This window comes from Callithrix jacchus, chromosome 13, assembly GCF_049354715.1.
Source record: "Callithrix jacchus isolate 240 chromosome 13, calJac240_pri, whole genome shotgun sequence".
Classification (NCBI taxonomy): domain Eukaryota; kingdom Metazoa; phylum Chordata; class Mammalia; order Primates; family Cebidae; genus Callithrix; species Callithrix jacchus.
Genome location: NC_133514.1, coordinates 93,165,152 through 93,182,712, shown reverse-complemented (window position 1 = coordinate 93,182,712; position 17,561 = coordinate 93,165,152). Strand labels below are relative to the sequence as shown.

The 17,561-nt window shown below is 44.2% G+C and overlaps 1 protein-coding gene across 4 annotated transcripts in view; it reads left to right on the top strand.

The window, feature by feature from the left end:
* Positions 1-17,561, top strand: part of MYO5B (myosin VB) — a 390,326-nt gene that overhangs the window by 187,884 nt on the left and 184,881 nt on the right. For 3 of the 4 annotated variants that reach the window (XM_008979769.5, XM_008979768.5, XM_078348126.1), the window contains exon 5: positions 16,926-17,082. In XM_008979769.5, coding sequence (XP_008978017.4) covers positions 16,926-17,082 — 157 coding nt within the window. Of the gene's footprint in view, positions 1-16,925; positions 17,097-17,561 lie in introns of all 4 variants that reach the window. The other variant, XM_054244178.2, reaches the window with a different exon arrangement.

The following is a 17,561-nucleotide window of genomic DNA, read 5'->3' as shown; positions in this document are numbered from 1 at the left end:
CCTCCCGCCTTTGTTTGGCCTTTTCCCTGTGTCCCTTCTCTACCAGTTGGGAATCTGTAAGATGTCTCTGCAAAATGTATCACCAAAGTGTGGTTGCTCAGCAGGTTTTCGAGGTAGGTATGTTCCAGGTCAGCCCTTATCAAATATCCCATGGAGTACAGTCACAGTGCTCATACCAGAGAGCTCCTAACAGGTGGAATGTGCTGCTTACAACAGGAGCCGTTTATTCAGCAGGGGCTACTGACAAGCACCTGGAGGAAGTGCTTGCTCACCTTGATGGAAGCTGTATTGGGATGAGATAATGTGACATGACTTCATGGGTCTCCAAAGAAGATAATTGACAACTACCAGGAAGCCAGCTTCCCTTGCCCTGGGCATACCTGCTGAACCAACAGAATAGTTAACTTAAAATTGAAAACGCCTGTAGATTTGGATAGATGACATTAATAAAGCACTGAAGAACACTTAAAAAATTCACCTTTTGGGATTTTACAAATGTTAAGGGGCTTCTTATAACTATTACTAAAAATAGCCAGATTTCAACAATTAGAATTATTAAAGGAACACCCAGAATAGTTTAAGAAAAAAGTTAAGCAAAGCAATCAAATTCCAATCCTGGAGATATTTGAAGGTTGCTTTAATTACATTACCCAGCCAAAGGAGTGATCAATTATCTGCAGTAAAACAGTCCCCCTACTCATGGGGAGAGCCATGGTTTCATTTTTGACCAAAAACGAAGTTCACTATGTCAAAAGGATTCATTCTCTAGTTTACAAGGTAGTTATTAAGAACTTGTTTGTAACCAAAATTGTCCTCCCAGAGAAGAAGCCCACACCTTTCTGTCTTTGGTTCAGCCCCCTGGCGCCTGGTCCATAAACCCATTGCAGAGTGAATTCCTGTCTTTGAACTTTCTATCTGTGCAAAATTCTAATTCTTGGTCAAGATCAACCTTAAGGGTGTTAACATTTTGAAATCTAACAATTCTCCCAATTCCAGGAGACTTCCCCCAGGGCCGTCTTCTCTGAGCCCTCAGATTGAGGACAGTCTGTTTTAACGTGGATGCTTCTCTTTGTCTTAGATGTGCTAGGCATGCTCCCATACTTGAGCCTCAGCCCTTCAGGGGAGCCTTTTTCTTAGTTACGCAGCTCAAAATTTTACCCACGGTAGCCGTGCAGCAAAAAGTTGCCAAATGGATGAAACAGCTGAACCCTCTTTCATTCTCTTGGGGCCGAGATGCTTCTAGGTACTTTGGTAGAACAGACTTCCTTCCTATTCTACAGGGAGAGAAAACACTCCAAGTAAAATACTAGCAGTCCTCTTTGGGCTCCTCATCCAGCCAGAATGGTAGAGTGGGGACATTTGGAAATCTCTGATGGATCTGTAAGGAGAGACTGGGCTTCATTTACCGTGGGTGATAGGGAGGTAGGTGCCGCATTACAGTGAACTAATGGCAGCAGATTGTAGGCTCTGTTTTGCCCAATCTGATGGCACCTTACACACTTCACTGCAACCGATAATGAGAGAATTAAGGGATCATTAATACCTTTATCTTACAAATGAGGAAACCGAGTCTTACATAAATGAGATAGTTAGCCCGAGGTGGGAATGCCCCTTCAAAGCCTTTTTAAATAAGACCACTGCATATCATTAATAAATAACTCTATATAGCTTCTGTTTTAAGTTAACCACACCCATAGTTTTTCCCCTTTCTTATCCATTTTCTCTATAATTTTGGCACATCTTTTAGGTAGAAATTTGTAAAACAAAGTATTTACCAGTCAAGCCTCAGTTTTCCTGCTTCTGCATCTCTTATCTGTGAGCTCTTTGGGGCTCGGGTTTCTTTTCCTCACACTGAGCACCTCAATGTCATTTTCATGATACAGCCTGGTTTTACTACTCTTTTAAGTTAGGAATTTGAAGGAAGAAGCTAGAGAAATTGACTACAACTGAGGCAGTCAAAGATTCCTGATTTGGAAGTAGAACTCTGTGTCTTGGATTCTTGTCCATGGTGACTCAGCAAGCATGCCAGGGGCACCTGGGGCTGTAACCTGTGGAAGTTCTCCCTGCCAGCCCCTGGGCTAGGCAGTGGAGGGGTAAGGAGCAGCACTGGGTCCTGCCAGGGAAGCCCAAGCTTTGGGTAAATCACTTTGGCTTTGTACCGTTACTGTCTCTGTGAAGCATGTTTTCTGACCTGCCTCATGTTGTCAGTAGAAGGGAAAACAGGTTTTGGTTGTGATCTTGCAGTGGGTCGAATTGATAATGATTGTGAGTTTTTGTTGTGTTACCTAAGTCTACTTTATTGCTAACTCTCGGCCACTTATATCTGTGCTGTATAAAAGGACACTTGAGAGAGGACAGGGAGGTGAGTAATCCATTGGAATTGTTAGAACCAAGATCTTGGTGACTATCTTTCTCAGCCCAAGTTACTGAGGGATTCTGTGATTCTCTCAAGAGGGCTGGCTGGTTTTGGCCTGAGGCTGCTATTGCAGAAGTTCAGAGCTGACATAAGTGTAGTTTTCTCGTTTATTGAAATGGTGTCATTTGTCATCTTAAAGTCTCAGAGTGTAGGCGCAGGTGAGAGGGATGCCTCAGAAGCTAAGGTGCTGTGTGGAGGCATGGAGTTGGTATCCTCAGACCTTAGGCCAGGATTTCCCAGAAGTTACCAATCCAAGACTGTATCAAAGCTTTGTGGCTGAAAGAAGCGGGTAGTATTTTTCAGTTTCAGTTTTGTTAGAGATATTTCTGAGGTCAGCAAGTTTTCCTGCCAGCCTAATGAATGATTGATTTGTTTTTCATTATGAGGTGTTTTCTGGCCCACTAAAGCGAGTCTGTCTTTTGAGGACTCAGATGTGTTTAGCGACCTTATGGGTATAATTCATTTGTGTCCCAGGAGCCACAGACTTTGGGACATCACACTGAAGAGACTCCTGAATAAAAGAGTGGTTTTGATAAATACAGCCAGTGCTCACTGTGTGCCTGCTCTTAGCTCCACAGTTACATGAATTATCTGCTAAGCTGTAAGGTTGTGTCTTTGCTAGAATGCCTTTAGTCTGAAGCAGATTTTTTATGAAGCAGTGTCTCCTGTGGTTGGACGCACGATATGTTTGAAGGACCCTTGGATGGGAGGAGGAAGGAATGCTGAACTTTGTCCACTTTGGGCTCTGAATTTGCAGCATGGCTTTCAACAAACCATTCAGATTCTTTGCAGTCAGTCACCCCAGGAGAAGAGAAGGCAGGAGCCATGGAAGGGGTACCCAGGTGCTGAGCCATAGCTCCCTGGAGGGGGAAGCACTTTCTTCCAGGGGAATTTTCAGGGCAGGTTTTCTAGGATGGCCTTTGAATTGGGCTGGGGGATAAACAGGATTTGCCCTTGAAACTTAATGCTCATGCGTCTATGTGCCTTTGACATCCAAAGCTGACTAGTCTACATCATTATTTCAACTGTATGGCTGTCAGCAATGCAAGTCCAGTTAATGAGGAAGCTGTATTTCTAGGTGATTTATCATAAGCAAGTAGCTGGAACTTGGAATTGTTTTCAGCTAGGAAGAGCAGTTAGTACATTTATAAATTAAAGACTGTTTAGTTTCTTCAAGCCCATCTTTCCGTTCATTGTATTAGGCTAATGTTGACCCTGAACAAGTTACAAGGTATTTGAATTGTTGCCAGTACCTGAACATGTTTATGTAGGAACGATTTCATAAAGCTGAGTCTGTAGCAGTGCTTCTTATCCCTAGCAGAACTGATGTTCTAGTAGAATATTAGAAGCACTTGTGGAATTTTAGAAACAGATGCCTGGGCCTCACCCGAGCATTTCTTAATGTACAGCAACCAGTCTATGGTGAACAAATAATGATTCTGTGCAGTCAGCATTACCTTTTCCCTGAACACCACCTATGGTGTCCCATCCTGTGCATGGCCTGCCACCTCTACTTGGAATGGTCTCTGGGAACAGTTGTACAGGGCCTGGAGTGCTAGAGGCCTTAACTATACCCGCTGTGCTACAGGGTCTGTTGCGAGGGTGCTAAGCGGGCACTTTCAGGTGAGTGTTTTGGAAATATATTTCCAGCAGCAATGAGGGGGAATGGATTGAGTAAGGATAGCTTGTCATGGGAAGACCAGTTCTGCTGTGGTAACATCTAGGAGGGAAAGGAGGAGGAACAGGGCTTCAGGGGTGGACTAGAAAAAAATTCAAAGCAGTAGTCACCTTGGCCTCATGGAGTAAAGGAGATAAGGGCGTCAAGGGCAGTTCCCAGGTTCCCTGCTCACTGCAGAGCCATCCCTCGGGAAGGCAGGATGAAGAGCAGATTGGTGGGGAGCTGAAGAGCACTGTTTGGGACACGCAGGCCTTGGAGTGCCTGTGCAACCCCCACATGTAGTTTTCCAGTGGGCAGTTGTGCATATGTGTTTTGCTCTCAGAGGAAGTATCTGGGCTGGGGAGACACCAGTGTGGACAACTTGTGGGCAGCAGTTATAATCACAAAGGAAGAGGAAGTCACCTCAGAGGCCACCTGGAGAAGTGAGGAAGATGCTGACATTGACCTTCAAAGATGCGCTAAATTTTTCAAAAGGAATGGAGCAGTATCTATAAAAGGAAAAGTACAAGATTTGTATCTTACTGGTGGCATGCCAAAGAGACAGTGTGGTATAGAGAAAGAGGATGGGTTTTGGAATTAGTTACTCACATGCACCTGGCTGAAATGCCAGCTGTACTACTGGCCAAGGAAAAGTCATTTTATTTGAATTTACTTGAATATACTCCTTTGCTGCAAAATAGTTTCCAGGAAGAAGTGAGATAAGTGAGTTTGAAAAGTCGTGTTTATTTGGTACAACAGGCTACACATTCTATGTGTGTGTGTCATAGTTCACCCCTAGCTAATGACACCATTAGAATAAGTCTGTAAAGGATAAAATCACAGAAACCACGTGCCTCTGTGACTCACTTTCATCTAAACTTGCAGCTTTCTGAATTCCAGCATATATTGGACATTAGCAGTTCTATAAACTTCAGTTGATAGTGAATATATCACACAGCTCCAGTAGAACCTGGATCTGAAATCACAGAATATGAAGTAGCAGGAGATCCTAGGGATAATTTTCCAGCCCCTTACTTTAAGAGCAAAGAAATTGGAACATTTGCATTTACACTGAGGAGTGCCCTAACCAGTGTTCTGTCTTCCTCTACCTGGCCTGTCAGCCCATGATGCGGTGGACTGGGTGGCACTCCCTGGGTTCTTTTGTGATGCTATCTCATCTGAGATGGAGACAGCCCTGCTCAGGAACAGCCAGCAAGAGGAAGAGGCAGATTCATTTCGCTGCTGCCTATATCACACTATACCTGGGAGGCTTATAAATAGTGCTCAGCACTCCAAGGGCCACTGTTTAACTGAAGTGGGAAAATGATATTGGATATTAAATTCACTAAGTACTTATCTCTTATACTATCAGAAGGTTCATTTTAATCTTACCAAGTAGACACTTGGGACTCTGCCTGCCAAATGTCAATTATGCCATTTCCAGTGAGTATTCATGACAGCCTTTCTGAATGGCTTGGCCTGAGTTCTGGGTTGTGGCTGAGTGGTACCCTGCCCTGGAGGGGAGGGTATGGCAGAGTAATATGTCAACAGGTGCCTGGGAAACATCTCTTCCACACTTTCAGGCCTAGCTGTCTTGTTGAAAGTGTTTGTAGACTCTCTTGCTTGGAGCTTTCTGGCCCAGCCCCTTCTCACAGCAGAAATATTATTTATAGTGTTCCCAACCTTGGGAGGAAGCCCTTGAATGTTAGAATAATTGTAATTATGTGGCTTTGTTTTGAGCCAAATCTGTCTCACCTGACTTGACCTCTACCTTAACCTACCTACCTCTGTTCCCCAGCCTTACCCTTTTTTCCCCACATAACCTCTTTTTCCCCCAATCTGATTTTTCTTTCCACTGGATTCTTCCTCGTATCTAACTTTCCTCACTATAATAGATTTTTTCATATCAATACAGCTTTGTGTGCTCGTCTCTCTTAGCATTATGTTTCACTTTGCTTGTTTGAATCTATCATGAAAATATGCCATATATAGTATTATTATTATTATTTTGAGACTGAGTCTTGCTATGTCACCCAGGCTGGAGTGCAGTGGCACAATCTTAGCTCACTGCAATCTTCACCTCCCAGGCTCAAGCAATTCTCCTGCCCCAGCCTCCAAATAGCTGGAATTACAGGCATCTACCACCATACCCAGCTAATTTTTGTATTTTTAGTAGAGATGGGATTTCACCATGTTGGCCAGGCTGGTCTCAAACTCCTGACCTCAAGTGATCTGCCCGCTTAGGCCTCCCAAAGTGCTGGGATTACAGGTGTGAGCCACTGTGCCCGCCCCATATATATTGTTATCATTTTAAGTCACCATTGTTTCCAAGATTCATTGTCAGTGTGTTTTCCTACCCTGTCTTCAAAGTATTAATACTGTCCGTGGGACTGACACAAATATCTTTGTTGGACAGAAATTCTTTAAAAATTCTATGTATTCTATTCTCTAGCATAGTCCCTTTTAAACTATTGTAGGTAGTCTGTGTTTTGGTGATGGTGTTGACAACAAGATTAGAGTGTGTAAACATAGACAAAAAGCAGTAGATTGATTATCCCATTAGTGAACAGAATATATTCTGCTGACACACTTCAGATGATTTGTCACAGAAGAGGAAATGATAGAGGGGCTTCATGACCAGTTCAGAGATGGGGTGTCCTTTCTGTGGTGGCTTGGCAAGCCAGGCTTCCCCTTCTTCCTGTTTGGCAACCACAGTGTATGTCAGGCCTAAGCGAGTGTTGTTCCCACCTCTTCATCCTCTGTCAGGGAGTTTCTAGTTCAGGTAAATAGAGTTGTACCTCTCTGAGGCCCAACTCCCTCCCATTCCCCACACATACCAGTCAGTCCCCTTCCCATGGGAAGGCTGAGCATAGGGCGGGGACCACCATGTTTGCAGGCAGTGGCTTGTATAACTTGAGGAGACTCCAGACTCTGGGCTCAGCCTGTACTGCTGTACGTGACAGCCCTTGCTAAGGACTCTCCTCTTAAAATCCAGGTGCCAACCCACCCATCCAAGTCCTTGTGTCTGTGATTGACCATCATGGGATTGGGTTATAATGGGGAGACCAGGGTTGGAGGAACACTAAATAGATGAGGAAAATGTTAGTATACTGTAGAGTGAGTGCTATGAAGGTAGGATGGTCGGGGCAGTGGGAGCTTCGAGAGAAGTGATGTCAAGCCAGCCAGCCCCGAGGACCTCAATATATATTTAATCTTATATTAAGGCTAAGTTTCTTATGGAGGGATTTATTAAAGGCTGCTTTATTATACAGGAAGGAGTGTAATGATAATGCAGAGAAGTCACAGTATAACCCAGTGGAAAATTGTGCAAGGAGATGGAAGTCTGAGTTCGAATTTGAGCTCAGTGTCTCACTAGCTAAGGGATTCTAGGTATGTCACTTGGCTTTTCCAAACTTCAGTTTTCTCTTATTTAAAATGGGAAGATTGGCCTCCAGTAATTTTATGACAAAGGCTCATAAACCATTTGAGTCTCATAAACCATTTGAGCACATTGTAAATAGATGGTTAGTTAATTACATTAAACAGCAGTTATGGATGAGCTGCCATAAGGCAGGACATGATTGAGGACCAGGCATTAAGAGCCATGAGATCAAAGAAGGGGATTATCAGTTTGAACTGGAATAGCTTCAGGTCTCTGCAATGGTGGGAGAGAATAAAGCAAGAAGTCCTGTGTGGCCTGAACATACCCAATAGAAGAGTGGCATGCACTGAAGCTGGAGAGAGGTGCGCAGTTCCCTAGGGCCTTGAACACAGTGGATGTGGGTCTGTCTTAGAAAACAGAAGGATGCCATTGGAAGGCTTAAAGGGAGGGAGAGGTATGGTCCGATGTTCATTTTCAGAAAGTTCCGTAAGGACATGTTAGAGGAGGAGGAGAGTACAGGCTGGAAAGCTTCAATTGTAACACATGCCAGAGACAATGATGGTGTGGACCAAAAGGTACAGAGAAGGAAACAGACTACACCCTGCAGAAAAGTTCAATAAGATGTGCTAATGTGGGGCTTGAGGGAAAGGGAGAAATCCCCAGTGACTCTTATATTTCTGGCTGGAGTAAATAAGTAGAGACTGGTGCCTCTTACATAGAGGAGGTACCAAGGATAGGCTTGGATGCCAGGAGCCCTGGAAATTCAAGGTGAAAGCACAGAGCCTGCCCACAGCGAGCCCTCCTTTAGTGATGTGTGAACTGAGTGTGGCTGAGAGAACCTGGTGTTCGAGGAGGGAAGATACCACACAAGTCTGCAGTGGCACACTTGGCCTCACTGCTCATAGCCGAGCTGGTTGCTGGGGAGTGAAACCTCTGGAGCTTTCCTGGGGATGCTCTGTCAGCTCTGAGATGCTTTGAGCAGTGCTGCCCTGTGGGTTCTATGTACATATAGCTGATTGGAAGACCACAGGTGACAAATTACACCCCTCAGGAAACCCAAACAAGATAACGCTTAGTGGAATTTCTCAAAACAGAGCCCCCTGGGTGCCTCCCTGACTGATCAGCAGGCCCCTTCTTTGAGCAGAGGGACCCTGGGTGCCCTGACAGCCACCTGCATCACTTTCTCTACCAGGTGGCCCCACCCAAAAATGGGGAGGAAGGAGTCGATCTTGCTCATCACCCTAAAGCATTGCAGTGGTTTGGTGGGAAATATAGGAGGAGTAGGGTAGTTTAGCAGAAGCTGATTCTGGCCTCAGATGTCATAGAAGGGTGGGCAAGTGAACTGAGAGGGTGGTATGTATGGATGAATTGGCTGTCAGGTCTTTTGCCTGGAAGTTGCAGAATGGCTGAGTTCCTTACCTCAGGATCCCACACTCTAGTCTGAGGCCTTCAAGGGCCTTTTGCTGTCTGACTTTCTGAAGACCATGTGGACCTGAATCATGGCTGAGTACTAAATTCCTTGCCAATGGTTTACTTCCTGTAAATGAAAGGAATTTCATGGGGCTCAGGAGAGGCGGCTTTATTGGAAAACAGATTGATGCAAGTTGCCAGCCAAGTCATTGGGCTGAGTGGATGAAGCCACACATTGGTTATATTTTTGAAGGACATTGGGCCAGATTCCATACTTATAAACATCTCCCCCTTAATGAGTCCTAAATCGCCATGATTTGAAACTAAACTTTTCCCTACCCCTACTTCCTGTTAGGATTTTAGTCAGAGAATCATCAAAGGTAGGCAATAATACTTGGGAATTCCAGGTCACAGCCCTTTATTTAGAGATGGAAAGATGGAGGGCCAGAAAACAGAAGCAACCCAAAGTCACACAGCAAGTGAAACGACCTCACTGGGACTGACTTCAATAGAAGGCGAAATAGGACAAGGTCTTAAAAGTAGGACAAAGCAAGTAATGGGGGACTTTACAAGCTGGGGAAACAGTTGCCTTCTGGGATGCCTGGGTGGGGTGTCAGGGCAGACTCCCCACCTAGGCATCCCAGAAGGCAACTGTTTCCCCAACTTGTTGGGCTGAACCTTGGTACGACCATCTTATAAGAAGTATAGGCCAGGCAATGGCTCATGCCTGTAATCCCAGCACTTTGAGAGGCCAGGGTGGGCAGAGTGCTTGAGCTCAGGAATTCAAGACCAAGCTGGGCAACATGGCAAAACCCCATCTCTACAAAAAATACAAAAATTAGCCAGACATGCTGGCCTATACCTGTAATCCCAGCTACTTGGGAAGCTGAGGCTGGGGAATTGCCTGAGCCCAGGAGACTGAGGCTGCAGTGAGCTGTGGTTGTGCCACTGTACTCCATCCTAGGAGACAGAGTGAGACTCTGTATCAAAAAAAATAAAAACATACAGAGATCATCTCACAATCTTGCAGTAAATATGTAAGATGGAGGTGGTGTTCTCTATAACGTGGGTAAGTGACTTACCAAGAGTTTGTTGACAGCAGAACCAGGACTCAGGGAAGATCCTTTAGATTAAGTGCCCTTTTCACAAAACCCCATACTTACCAAGAGTTTTAGCATTAGGAGTATGCATTGTAGAAGGGTTTACATCTCAACTAAGAAGCTTAGACTTGATTCGATAAACAATGAGTAGTTATTTAACTTTATTGAGTAGGAAAAATGCAATTAGAACTGTACTTTAGCAATTTAATCTGGCGGGAATGTTAGGATGAATTAGAGACCTAGATATCTTTTCTTTTTTTTGAGACAGAGTTTCGCTCTTGTTACCCAGGCTGGAGTGCAATGGCACGATCTCGGCTCACCGCAACCTCCGCCTCCTGGGTTCAGGCGATTCTCCTGCCTCAGCCTCCTGAGTAGCTGGGATTACAGGCACGTGCCACCGTGCCCAGCTAATTTAGAGACCTAGATATCTTAATCATGGTGACTATTTAGAAGAGCCTGGGCTTCAGGGATCAGAGTTCTAACAGACTGAACTGAGATCATCTGAAGATCAAAGAAGTTAACTGCTTTGTCCAAAGTCAGATAGCTAATCAGTGGTGCAATAAAGGTTCAAATTCAAGTCTGTTGTTAATGTCCATTTTTGGGGTTCCAGTACCAGGAAAGTGGATACATACATAGAACACAGTGGAAGAGCTGCTGCACGCTGTGCTTTGCAGGCTATTAGAGAATAGTGTGTATATGCCTAATGTGCACCTGCTCTATTTTTTTAGGAGTTGAGGTCTTGCTCTGTTGCCCAGTGCTGCAGTAGTAACTTATAGCTTTGGACTAATGGGCCAAGCGATCCTCCTGCCTCAGCCTCCTGTGTACCTGGGACTACAGTCACATGCCCAGCCCTACCTTAGCCTAGGAAGGGCAGTGCCTGGTATGTGCAAAAGAGGTACAATAAAGCTAAGTAAAAATCATCAGTTTTTCCACACATTCTGCCTCTGAATTAGGGAAGCTGTTGAATGGTGCTTGTTGGTCTGAGAAGTGAGTTTATCTGACTTTAGCCTACATGTCAGCATCAGTTCTAACATCCATGAAGTTAGGCAGAATTAGCACTATCGCTGACTTCCCGGACTTGTTCCCCAAAAAAGCCTCGAGTGTAAAGATTTTTTTCAACTTGGAGTTCTTTGTAACTCTTGATAATTTCTTGGCCATGTGTGTCCATTTTCATCAGAACACCAAAATTGGCCTTTTGCATCCTGCCAGTTTTACTGTTCCTATTCCCCCTTTTTATTCCTGGCTATTTACCCCCAGAAGAGCCCACTTTTCCTCAGACTTCTGTACGCCTTGTATGAGTTGCTCCCTTTCCTGAAAAGTGCATGACTTTCCAGTCAATTCCCAGTGATACGCAGGGCGATTCCCTTCTTGACGCTGTAGGTGAACAGTGACAAGCATCGCTGATGTGTGCCTCATTTGTCTTCACCGAGTGTAACCTGTCATCTGGGTCTCCTTGTAGTCCAGCATCCTGTGTGTGCTGTGTTGCCGCAGGAGCCTGACAGCATCACCCATCTCCCCTCCTCCACTGATGGGATTCATTCCCTCTGGCAGCTGTGCATTGTTTCCCCAGGATCCTTATTAAGTATTTGGGACAGTATATACCTCTGCATCCTAACTGGTTCTTTGATGAGGATCAAGGCTTAGACACATCCTAAACTTATCCATTTTTCTGGGGCTAAACACACAAATCTGGGACAGAGTTCTACACTTTTGGGTGTGGCTGCTATCATCTAGTTCTCTTTATTGCAGATGCCCAGGGAGTTTTAAAGATGGTATCAAACTTGTCTATTTCAAAGGTACAATGCCAAACACATGATGTTCTTAGTTGACTGGGATGGTTGTGCTTTGAGCACTTCTCTAAGGACTTGGTAATGAAGATATTAGGAGTAGAGGCAACACCTGTCGTTATCCTCTAGGTTTAGGGATGTATTACAAAATTAAATGAGAAGGGACAATATAAACATCCCCAGGCTGCTTTAGGGGCTACCTTTCAATGTAGAGATTTCACAGCAGCAAGGAGAGAGAAGCAGATGCTCTGACTACAATGATGTCCTGGAACCACAAGGGATCTCAGAGGCCAATGGTAATTCCATCCCCCAAATACTGGGTAGGATTCAACATAAATTTTCAAGTAATTGGTCGTGTATCAAATTTGAAAGATTTTTTTTTCAGCTTTGTTTTCTCAACAGTGTCGACTAGCCACCCACATCCACTCAGGTCTCTCCCCATCACTAACCGTTTGTGTGAGCTGGGACACTTCTCGCTGACCTTGAAGAACAGCTTGCGGTGAAGGATTTTTTCATCTCAGCTACCTCATGACTCTGCCTTGGGCTCCCACCTCCAGCCTGGTTCTTTTCTGTCTGGTTCATCTTTAATCGGACTGTTCCCTCTGTCCCACCACATTTCCAGCTGTTAGCCCTGATCAGAAGAGAGGCTGACATTCATTCACCTGTGCCGATAAGCTATAGCCTACTCATGTTGACAGTAAGGTAGGGAAGGCCCCTGTAGTGCTTCTCTGTTCTTTTCTAGTCTATTCTGCCTAGCAAGCCATAGGAGCTGGTGCAAAGAGGGCCAGGCTCATTGAAGGGGACCCAAGTTCTAAACCTGTCTTCATTTGGAAAAGAAGGGAGTTAGATTAGTGGAGCACTAAGTTGCTTCTGGTCCAGCGATATATATTGAGTTTGTGCCAGGTACAGTCACAGACACTGGGGAGTGAAAGCAGAGTGCCTGCCCTCTTAACAGTGGGTTTGTGAATGGGAGGTGGGTGGTAGAACGCAGCCCTTACAAACCATTTCCCAAAACTGTGGCCCAAACATTTGTCCTCACTCCCTGCTTTTAACATCCATCTAATCTAACCCCCTTCTTTTCCAAATGAAGACAGGTTTAGAACTTGGGTCTCCTGGCACCAACCTGGCTGTCCTTACACTGGCTTCTGTGGCCTCCTAGGTACATCCACTGAGCTGTAATTTCCATTGCTTGTCTGTCTTCCTACTTCCTGTTTTAAAGGGATACATACAGATGTGTTTCTAGCTGATGTACAGTATCTTCTTTTTGCCTTATATTCAGTCTGACTCAGATCCTACTTTTTGAAATTGATAGTAGTTTTATAAAAGTTCTGAGAAACTTGAAGCAAGATTATCCTGGTGGATAATAGAATGTCCTTTGTGACCTATCTGTATGAACAAAAATGTTCAAAACTGTGTCTGCTGGCATGCTAGGCTCAAATGTAAGAGGAGAAGAAAAGATCCGTGTTTTTATTATTTTTTTTCCTCATAATTTTTTTATTGCATTTTAAGTTTTGGGGTACATGTGCAGGACATGCAAGATAGTTGCATAGGTACACACATGGCAATGTGAGTTGCTATCTTCCTCCCCTTCACCCACATCTGGCATTTCTCCCCATGCTATCCCTCCCCAGCTCTCCCCCCACCCTGCTGTCCCTCCTCTGTTCCCCTCCAATACACCCCAGTGTGTAGTGTTCCCCTCCCTGTGTCCATGTGTTCTCACTGTTCATCACCGGCCTATGAGTGAGAACATGCGGTATTTCATTTTCTGTTCTTGTGTCAGTTTGCTGAGAATGATGTTCTCCAGATTCATCCATGTCCCTCCCTACAAAGGACACGAACTCATCGTTTTTTATTGCTGCATAATATTCCATGGTGTATATGTACCACATTTTCCCAGTCCAGTCTATCATCGATGGGCATTTGGGTTGGTTCCAGGTCTTTGCTATTGTAAACAGTGCTGCAATGAACATTCGTGTGCATGTGTCCTTATAGTAGAATGATTTATAGTCCTTTAGATATATACCCAGTAATGGGATTGCTGGGTCAAATGGAATTTCTATTTCTAGGTCCTTGAGGAATCGCCAGGCTGTCTTCCACAATGGTTGAACTAATTTACACTCCCACCAACAGTGTAAAAGTGTTCCTATTTCTCCACATCTTCTCCAGCATCTGTTGTCTCCAGATTTTTTAATGATCACCATTCTAACTGGCGTGAGATGGTATCTCAATGTGGTTTTGATTTGCATTTCTCTAATGACCAGTGATGATGAGCATTTTTTCATATGTGTGTTGGCCTCATGTATGTCTTCTTTTATAAAGTGTCTGTTTATATCCTTTGCCCATTTTTGAATGGACTTGTTTGTTTTTTTCTTGTAAATCTGTTTGAGTTCTTTGTAAATTCTGGATATCAGCCCTTTGTCAGATGGGTAAACTGCAAAAATTTTTTCCCATTCTGTTGGTTGCCGATTCACTCTAATGACTGTTTCTTTTGCCGTGCACAAGCTGTGGGGTTTGATTAGGTCCCATTTGTCTATTTTGGCTTTTGTTGCCAATGCTTTTGGTGTTTTGGTCATGAAGTCCTTGCCTACTCCTATGTCCTGAATGGTTTTGCCTAGATTTTCTTCTAGGGTTTTAATGGTGCCAGGTCTTATGTTTAAGTCTTTAATCCATGTGGAGTTAATTTTAGTGTAAGGTGTCAGGAAGGGGTCCAGTTTCTGCTTTCTGCACATGGCTAGCCAGTTTTCCCAACACCATTTATTAAACAGGGAATCCTTTCCCCATTGCTTGTTTTTGTCAGGTTTATCAACGATTGTATGGTAGTAGGTATGTTGTGTTGCCTCCAATGCCTCTGTTTGGTTCCATTGGTCTATATCTCTATTTTGGTTCCAGTACCATGCTGTTTTGATTACTGTAGCCTTGTAGTATAGTTTGAAGTCCGGTAGTGTAATGCCTCCTGCTGTGTTCTTTTTGCTTAGCATTGACTTGGCTATGCGGGCTCTCTTTTGGTTCCATATGAAGTTTAAGGTGTTTTTTTCCAGTTCTGTGAAGAAGGTCATTGGTAGCTTGATGGGGATAGCATTGAGTCTGTAAATTACTTTGGGCAGTATGGCCATTTTTCACGATATTGATTCTTCTTAACCATGAACATGGAATGTTTCTCCATCTGTTTGTGTCCTCTCTTATTTCGATGAGCAGTGGTTTGTAGTTTTCCTTGAAGAGGTCCTTTACGTTCCTTGTTAGTTGTATTCCTAGGTATTGTATTCTCTTTGTAGCTCTTATGGCTGGCAGTTCATTCTTGATTTAGCTCTCCTTCAGTCTGTTATTGGTGTATAGGAATGCTTGTGATTTTTTTGCACATTGATTTTGTATCCTGAGACTTTTCTGAAGTTGCTTATCAGTTTCAGGAGATTTTGGGCTGAGACAATGGGGTCTTCTAGATATACATTCATGTCGTTGCAAATAGAGACAATTTGACTTCCTCCTTTCCTATTTGAATACCTTTATTTCTTTTTCTTGCCTGATTGCTTTGGCTAGAACTTCCAGTACTATATTGAATAGGAGTGGTGAGAGAGGTCATCCTTGTCTAGTGCCAGATTTCAAAGGGAATGCTTCCAGTTTTTGCCCATTCAGTATTATATTGGCTGTTGGTTTGTCGTAAATAGCTTTTATTATTTTGAGATACGTTCCATCAATACCAAGTTTATTGAGAGTTTTTAGCATAAAGGGCTGTTGAATTTTGTCAAAGGCCTTCTCTGCATCAATTAAGATAATCATGTGGTTTTTGTTCGTTCTGTTTATATGGTGAATTACGTTTATAGACTTGCATATGTTGAACCAGCCTTGCATCCCCAGGACGAATCCTACTTGATCATGGTGGATAAGCTTTTTGATGTGCTGTTGCAATCGACTTGCCAGTATTTTATTGAAGATTTTTGTGTCTGTGTTTATCATGGATATTGGCCTGAAGTTTTCTTTTCTTGTTGAGTCTCTGCCGGGTTTTGGTATCAGGATGATGTTGGTCTCATAAAATGATTTGGGAAGTAATCCCTCTTTTTGGATTATTTGGAATTGTTTCAGAAGGAATGGTACCAGCTCCTCTTTGTGTGTCTGGTAGAATTTGGCTGTGAACCCATCTGGACCTGGGCTTTTTTTGTGTGGTAGGCTTAATTGCTGCCTCGACTTCAGACCTTGTTATTGGTCTATTCATAGTTTCGGCTTCCTCCTGGTTTAGGCTTGGGAGGACGCAAGTGTCCAGGAATTTATCCATTTCTTCCAGGTGTACTAGTTTATGTGCATAGAGTTGTTTGTAATATTCTCTGATGATGGTTTGAATTTCTGTGGAATCTGTGGTGATTTCCCCTTTATTGTTTTTTATTGCATCTCTTTGGTTATTCTCTCTTTTCTTTTTTATCAATCTGGCTAGTGGTCTGTCTATTTTGTTGATCTTTTCAAAGATCCATATTTTTAAATAAATTGTAACGTGTACGGTGACACAAGATGGGAATGTTAGAGAAACGAAGGGAGATGATATAACTGAAGGTGTGTGCTTGTGAATTCTCTGAGACAGAGTCTTGCTCTGTCAACCAGGCCAGAGTGCAGTGGCATGATCTTGGCTCACTGCAATCTCCACCTCCCGGGTTCAAGTGATTTTACTGCCTCAGCTTCCTGAGTGTGTGCCACCATGCCTGGCTAATTTTTTGTATTTTTTTTCAGTAGAGATGGGTTTTCACTCTGTTAGCCAGGATGGTCTAGATCTCCTGACCTCATGATCTGCCCGCCTTGGCCTCCCAAAGTGTTGGGATTACAGGCGTGAGCCACCACACCCAGCCTATGTGTGCTTGTAAATTCTTAAAGGGTGTGTGTAAGGGAGAAATCTAGGGGCATTGCACCCAGAGGGAACTCAGGAGAGTGGCCAGTTGTCTGTACTGCTCTTGCTCTAGGCCATAAACAAGGGTACGTGCCCTGTCAGAATTGTTTTCTTCCTCCTGCTTTCAGAACATGTGAAAGTGTCGGGGGGTGGGGGAGGGCAGACTCTGTTAACATTGTTTCTACATTTTTCCCTAAAAGTGGGAGAGATGCTCTCAGTGGGGCTCAGGCCCTTGTCAGACAGTCCCTGGATGGCAGCAGAGCCTTTCCATGGCCAGTGACTGATCAGAGGTTTTTTTCCTTCCAGAGATGAGAAGAACCAGTCCATCATAGTCAGTGGTGAGTCTGGAGCCGGGAAGACAGTGTCAGCCAAGTATGCCATGCGCTATTTCGCCACCGTTGGTGGATCGGCCAGTGAAACTAACATCGAAGAAAAGGTGCTGGCATCCAGTCCCATCATGGAGGTAAAGCCTTCCAGGTACCCTGGCCTTCCTGGCTGGAGCTCTTCCCACTGGCAGCAAGACTTCTGGGTGTCAAGCTCCCTGAGAGCCCTCTGTCCACTGTAGGGGAAAGGTTACCAAGGTGCCTCTAAAAACAACGGATGCTGACCTGCTTGTGTCTTTCGGTTCCCATTACTGGGCGGAGTGTCCTCATATTCTCCATGTCCCTTGACTGCTGAATGTTGTACTGTGACAGTGACTGTCCTTCCCCACCTCCTTCACCTCGGTTGCTGTCACCTTCCCTGCTGACATCATGTGTCAGAGATCAGTGCTTCACTGAAACCCTTAGAAATTTTGAGGGCCTGCTGTATCAGAAAGGGGGGATGGGGAAGCCTAGATGGAATACTTTCAACCTACAGTATTTGGGCATTTTATCTTTCTGTGGGGAGGTAAAGCCAAAAGGTATGTGATCACCTAGCATCTGTTGAAGCTCCTCAGTAAAC